Here is a 6,890-nt window from a genome sequence, read left to right on the forward strand (position 1 = left end):
GCCAGCAGCCCGCAGCCCGCTTCCTTCACGGTTTTGTAATTTGTTGCTGCAAAAGGTTCTTGCAGTACACGTTCACGGCTCGTTCACGTCCTGCACAGTTTATCTCATATTGTTCGTGTTCAAATAAATGCCAACCCGTTGAACGTTTCTTCCCAGTTTCGCGTTTAACCACGCAGTTTGTTTCTGTTTCAGGAGAGGGCTCAACCCCCCCCACAGAGTTAAGTCTATTTCCATGACAACCTTCTCCCAACAGGAAGTGGAGTTTTTGCAAAACCATGGCAACGAGGTGAGTGACAGGTCTACTAGTACATAAAAGATGCTGTGCGAGTTTCTGAACGGGAGACAGCTGCTAAACAGCTGCCTTTTCTTTTTGAGGTAACATAGGATGAAGTCAATCTAAAAAAATATTTTTAAAGATTCATTTTTGGCATATTTAACTTTTTATTATGATAAGAGAGTATATGAGACAGGAAGTGGGAGAGGGAGAGAGGGGGTACAGGATGGGAAAATGTCCAAGGCTATTAACGCCAACACAATTTAAATGTTTAATATAATATAACGTAAAGTGGTAGTTTGTCCCATACCTTGCATGCCCCCTTTTTTTACACTCTTAATGTATGCACTTTTCCATAATAAAAAGAGTACATGCTTTTTAGGACATCATATAAGTTGGCAAATTTGTATTGGTCTTGTGCAAAATCATACCCTCCCTGGACCCCAAAGTAAATAAAGTGATCTCTATTTGGTGACTGATTAAAAAAATATATTGCTAGTTAATATATGTCGAGTTAATAATCAAAATATGTTAATTAATATTTTAAAAATCTAACACAAATGGTTGTAATTAGAGATAAATGCTTGGGGAAAAAAAAGTCAGAATCAGAATACAGGGTTACTTTTGAATGAACATCAATGGGGAAACATTATTTTTGCCATCATAATGGTAAAAATTCCTGACCCCTGGACTAAACAGTAAACCCAAAGGCCAAAATAAACATAGCACTGAACTGCTACTCTTGCAAAGGAGGCGTTTACATAGGAGTCTTAAGATTAAACATTAAAAGGGAAACTATTATATACATATACACATATACAGATTATATAGTGCTAAAACTTATATTGTTATATAATAACAATATAGCAATAGCCACAAAAAGTACAATAAAATCAGTATTAAAAAAAACAAGCAAATATAGAGCATATTTTGCATAGACATATGTTATGTCTCATATCAACAACCTCATAAGTAGCATACTCTAAATTCTATTAATAGAAAATACCACATGTGTAAGGGATAGACTTTCACAGTTTATTTTCGGCTGTATTTCTTAAGTGGATGTGTGTCAAAGTGCATATGTAAAACTACCTGGTCCATCCTCAGAAATGAAAGACTGAAAACATTTGATGTCTTCAATAATATAAACTACAAAAGCAGGCTAACTTAGTAGTGCATTGAGCAAATGTTAGATAGCTTGACACTAAGAGCCTCTGTTAAGTTTTGCATGAATTCATCTGTGTTTAAATGGTGTGTGGGCACAGCATAATATATATAGAGTTTTTAGTACATAATATACTGCGGTTTTCCCATGAGCGTGTGAGCAAATCTGAATGGGTGAATGGGTACAAGTACAGACGCTGCTCTTTCACTCCCCAACCGACACACACACACATTCACACCCACGATTGGCACTACAGGATTCTTGCACATTACAGTTGAAGCCAACTCTGAATGCTCAGAGGGTGGGTGCCGTTGCTTGTATAACACTGGCAAAAAATTAATCTGACTCATTCCTCCGCTTGCTGTCAGTAAAGCACTTTGAGTATGAGAAGGAACGGACAGGCACAGCAAATATCAATGCTAGTGATGACATTGAAGCGCATGATAAATGAAAACCACATGGCTAAATCGTTACTAATCCATACACAAATCACAGAGCCTGATAAATTGCATCTAAGCTTATTCGATGCTAAAAATGTGTGCATTTGGACTCCTTTTTTGTCTTTTATGTCACTGAGCATCTGGGTCAAAGTCTAATTTGTTAAAGTACCTCAGAAACATCATACTGGAACAGAGAGTTTCCTTGTAATGCAACAAACAGTAGCAGTTTGACATGTTTACATTAACTATTAATGTTCAGTAATAATAAAGCTTTTAAGTTAATTGCAAACATAACCACAAAGATGCAACATGCTTTCTAAGTAGTGCTGCGCAATCTCAATTTTACATTAAAATGCGAGCAAACCTCTCCTCTGAAGTCTCACTCTGTGCTATATGACGATTAGCCTGTAACAGGCTGTGTAAACTTTGTTAATGAGGCTTTAAAAGGAGATTAACTATGTTCTTGGTTTATGGGGTCGTTAGGTTGGAAGGAGGACCTGGCTCTGCATATTTGACCCCAAAACAGACGGCTGTTTTGACGCACGTGACACACAGAAGCTGAAAGAGTTCTTGCAGGACAAATATGAGAGAAAGAAATGGTGAGTGAGAAAAAGTGTGTCAGTGTGGATCAAACTGAATGATCAATACATGTCCTAAACCATTCAGCTTTTTCTCCCTGCATTATCTATAGATGAAAGTCAAAGAATGCGATACTAAGAAGTGTCTGTTTTTCCAGGCATTTCTCTAAGAGCAAGATCCGCAGGGATGCAAATGAGTCCCCATGGGCTCCAGGGGTTCAGGCTGTTCCAGCTCCACACGGGCCCGCTCAGAATCAGCCTCCGCCTGGACATCCTCTGAACCCCACTGCCCGGCCCACCCGTACACTGGTGAGTGTACATTGTATATTGGTTTATTAAATGTATTATTATTATGCTAAATGAAAGTCATTTTATTATTATTATTATTATTAGACTAACAGAGCAAAAATGTTGGTGGTAATGATAATAAAATTAATCCTTAATGTAATTTTTTTTCGTTAATATTATTATCAATACTTATTATTATAAATGCATATTACTTTACTTTTACTTTACTTTACTTTTAGTCATTTAGCAGACGCTTTTATCCAAAGCGATATTACAAAGGATTTTAGAAGGAAAATAGATTATACGAATAGGTTTAGTGTCAGTAAAGTTTTAAAGCTAATAATAATAATAACAACAATAATTATTATATATTATTATTATTATTATGGACAGAAAATGCATCAAATGATTTTACAAAGAAAAATAGAACATTCAAATTGGCTTATTGTCAGTGCTTTAAAACTACAGTTTCACTTAAAGCTGCAGTCCGTAACTTTTTTGTGTTCAAAAATGACAAAATTTATATAGTAAGCGAGTACACCATGAATCCATTTTCCAAACCGTGTTTTTGGCTTGTCCTGAATCACTACGGTACACCTATAATAAGTGTTTATATTCTGACTATTTTAGACTGGTTCGGGTATGTACCGCTGCGGAGTAGCCCAGCAAAGCTGCAGTCCGTAACTTTTTTGTGTTCAAAAATTAAAAAATTTATATAGTAAGCGAGTACACCATGAATCCATTTTCCAAACCATGTTTTTGGCTTGTCCTGAATCACTACGGTACACCTATAATAAGTGTTTATATTCGGACTATTTTAGACTGGTTCGGGTAGGTACCGCTGTGGAGTAGCCCAGTACCTGCGTGATTCGCCATAGACATAAACAGAGAGAAGTAGCTCCGGCTACAATGTTCTTCCGCAAGACGCAAGTTACGGACTGCAGCTTTAAATGAACGAAATCATTATTGTTATAAATGCAAGAGAAATTTACATAAAATTATTTTACAAAGAAAATGGAGTAAAACAGGCTTAGTGTCAGTAAAGAAGTATAAAACTGTAATTTCACTTTAATGAATTAGATCTAATAATGAACTAATAGGAGCACATTTCTGATGTATTGCTTGATTTGAACTGTAAGAGTGAAAGAGGGTTTTGGATCGAGCTATCTAACATGCTTTCATCTCTGATCTGAAAACCAGCCCCAAAATGTGTCACACCGCGGGTGCTGATCTGATTTTTAATACTGTGTGTGTGTGTGTGTATTCCCACAGTCCCAGTCCCAGTTGTCAATATGGGACAGAGCTCCTGCTGTCTCCCCAGCTGATAGCCGCACTGAGGTGTTCACTGCCAGGCCAACTCGCTCACAGAGCTTCAGAGATCATCCCATTAAAGGTACAGCCTTCAAACTCTCTTCTCTACCCATCTGCTCTTCTTTTCTTTACTCAATCTGTTTTTCTTCCTCTTTTCCGGTCTTCTCTTCCCCCTCCTTCTGTCTTGTCTACCTCCCTCCTCTCCTGATTATTAACACAGATGTACTGTACTGTGAGTCATCATTAGACTTTTTAATTTGTATTTAATTGTTTTAATGTCTGTTCCTTGCTCTCTATCTAAGACACATTGTTAAGTGGTGTGGAGAGACAGAGGCCAAGAACAATTTCTTCTGGAATGGGACACCAGAATCATCCATCCTCCTTTCCAGCCCTTCCACGTCCTTCAGGTACAAAAAGACACACACACATGGATTGTGTCTAGCACATAAAATACATTTCTGTAAGTATACAATAGGGTCCAAAAAGTCCACATTGACATTTATTTACGCCTGGAAATAAATAGAATGTTTTTTAAAAACTTTAAACAAAGAGTTTTGTTTTAAATGTTATGATTTAAAATGAAAAGTAAGTTATGTAAAATTGAAAATAAAATGTTCAATATAATTCAAGATTAGAAAGTAATATTTCAAATTCTGCATTATTTATAAACCACTAATCAACTGTAAGCAAATTTGTGACATTCAAGTAAATGAAATTCATGTACATTTTAGAGTTAGACTTTCCACTTAAAAATTGATAAAACATTTTTTATTAAATTAGAAATAAGCACTTTAATCTACAGTCTCAAAATAATAGATTGCAATGTATATCTACATTTCTGTAGTGTTTAAAAATTCATTGTCCCTCAAGTCTTTCTTCACTATTGAGCCATAACAGTTGCATTTAATCTCATCTTCCTTTCCTTATCCTTTATTTCACAGCAAGTAGCACTTTCAAAAACAGCTTTACTTTAGGTAAGTTGCTTAAACAATATATGTGATTATGAGTGATTGTGCAATGCAGACACTAGACAGCTATACCTCAGACCATCTGGCTGCAATGCTGAGTGAGCCAGCCATGACAAGCAAAAAGAAAATGCATTCATTAGTGTGCAGATATAATGTTTGTGCATATGTGAGCGTATCATAGAGAAAGAAACAGAAAGGGGCAGAGGAAAAGCTTGACGCTATGCAGAATTGTACCCCCATGGAATAATGCTGTTAACAAGAAACCAGTGGAAAGACTGTGGTTTAGATCAAGATCAAATGACCAAGCTAGTCTTAGTGTAAGATAAATACATTCAGAATGTCAGCAGTTTGTGGCCACAGTATTATATACAGTAAGCCAGTACGGTGAAACAAGCTACAAAAGCTAAGAAGCTATTTTAAAAAACACCTTAGCTCATCACCCAGTTCAGTCCAGCTTCAGAGATGTTTCTCACTGCAGTGGCCTCAGACGGAGTTTCTAAATACCAGCAGTGCCATGCTAAAGTCACAGAATGATATTGAATGTGTCCTGCACCCGCTCCAGCCAGCTACTTAAAAGCCCTACATTACAGCTCTGCCAGGTCAAGGAGAGACAATCTGCTCTTTGATAATGAAAAAGGCACAGGCTTTAAAGTAAAGGTATATTTAGAAAATCGCCCAGACCAGCGCCTGCTTTGTTTCACGTCTGTACTCACACATAACCTGTTGATGTGGAAGAATGTGTAGAATTATTTGTAGAATATACTGGAGTATTAATATTATAGGTCACACTTTATTTTAAGGCTGTTAACAAACCATCAACTATGACTTTTGCCTCAATAAACTGCTGCTTATTAATAGTTAGAAAGTTAGTTGTTAAGTTTAGGTATTGGGTAGGATTAGGGATGTAGAATATGATCATGCAGCACATGTGCTTTATACGTGCTAATAAACAGCCAATATGTTAATAATATGCATGCTAATAATAAGCAGCCAGTTAATATTGAGAATTGGTCCCTATACTAAAGTGTTACCATATTATACCAGGATGCGAATGAATCATCTTCAGCACATAATGCTTTTGTGTTATAGACATGTATGATCATCACAACTTATGCAGCTTTTTGAGGAAAGGGATGCACTTTTCCGAAGTGATCAGACGTACGATTTCTGCCTAAACTAACATCAAAGGACTGACATGAGTCACATCTAGAGACTAGAATATCATAGAAACTCAGGGGTGAGACCTTTTGACTTGGGCCAGTGAGCAACTACCTAGCAACCGCCCAGAATACCTTAACAACCACTGAATGATGCTTCTAGAACAAGCATAACCACATAGAAGCAGCATCACTCTAGCATTGTGTCACCGAATTCTGCACTGGAATGTTGAACATTTTTCATCAAATATTTAAATATAGTATAGAATTGCCTGGGTGTCTGACTTTTTCCTTTGAATCTGAACATGTGTATGTTTAAGATTTAGATACTTTTCAGAATGTGTGGGAAAAAATGTAGAGGTTACATTCTTAAAGCTAAAAACTTAAAACATTTATGTCAAAAATATTTTTCATGCATTTCAAACAGTGTTATGTACTAATATAGTATTTATTAAAATTTAGAATTAGCTGTTATTTTTATATTTTAGTTTTAGTAATTTTATCATGTGCTTTTGGCATTCTTCTTATTATTGTTTTTTAAGGATTTTTTTGTTAAGGTTAATTGATTTTTTATTTCAGTTTCAATTTTAGTCATTTTTGTGCTTTAAAGGGGTGATATGATGCTGCTAAAAAGAACATTATTTTGTGTATTTGGTGTAATGAAATGTGTTTATGCGGTTTAAGGTTCAAAAAACACATTATTTTCCAC

The 6,890-nt window shown here is 35.9% G+C and overlaps 1 protein-coding gene across 1 annotated transcript in view; it reads left to right on the top strand.

The window, feature by feature from the left end:
- The window catches only part of LOC107683536 (arf-GAP domain and FG repeat-containing protein 1-like), a 12,503-nt gene that overhangs the window by 1,028 nt on the left and 4,585 nt on the right, over positions 1 to 6,890 (top strand). The window contains exons 2-7 of the mRNA XM_016479605.1: positions 193 to 286; positions 2,363 to 2,478; positions 2,616 to 2,766; positions 4,018 to 4,138; positions 4,359 to 4,463; positions 4,998 to 5,030. Of these exons, the coding sequence (XP_016335091.1) occupies positions 193 to 286; positions 2,363 to 2,478; positions 2,616 to 2,766; positions 4,018 to 4,138; positions 4,359 to 4,463; positions 4,998 to 5,030 (620 nt within the window). The remainder of the gene's footprint in view (positions 1 to 192; positions 287 to 2,362; positions 2,479 to 2,615; positions 2,767 to 4,017; positions 4,139 to 4,358; positions 4,464 to 4,997; positions 5,031 to 6,890) is intronic.

Source organism: Sinocyclocheilus anshuiensis, unplaced genomic scaffold, assembly GCF_001515605.1.
Source record: "Sinocyclocheilus anshuiensis isolate Anshui unplaced genomic scaffold, SAMN03320099.WGS_v1.1 scaffold874, whole genome shotgun sequence".
Taxonomy (NCBI): Eukaryota; Metazoa; Chordata; class Actinopteri; order Cypriniformes; family Cyprinidae; genus Sinocyclocheilus; species Sinocyclocheilus anshuiensis.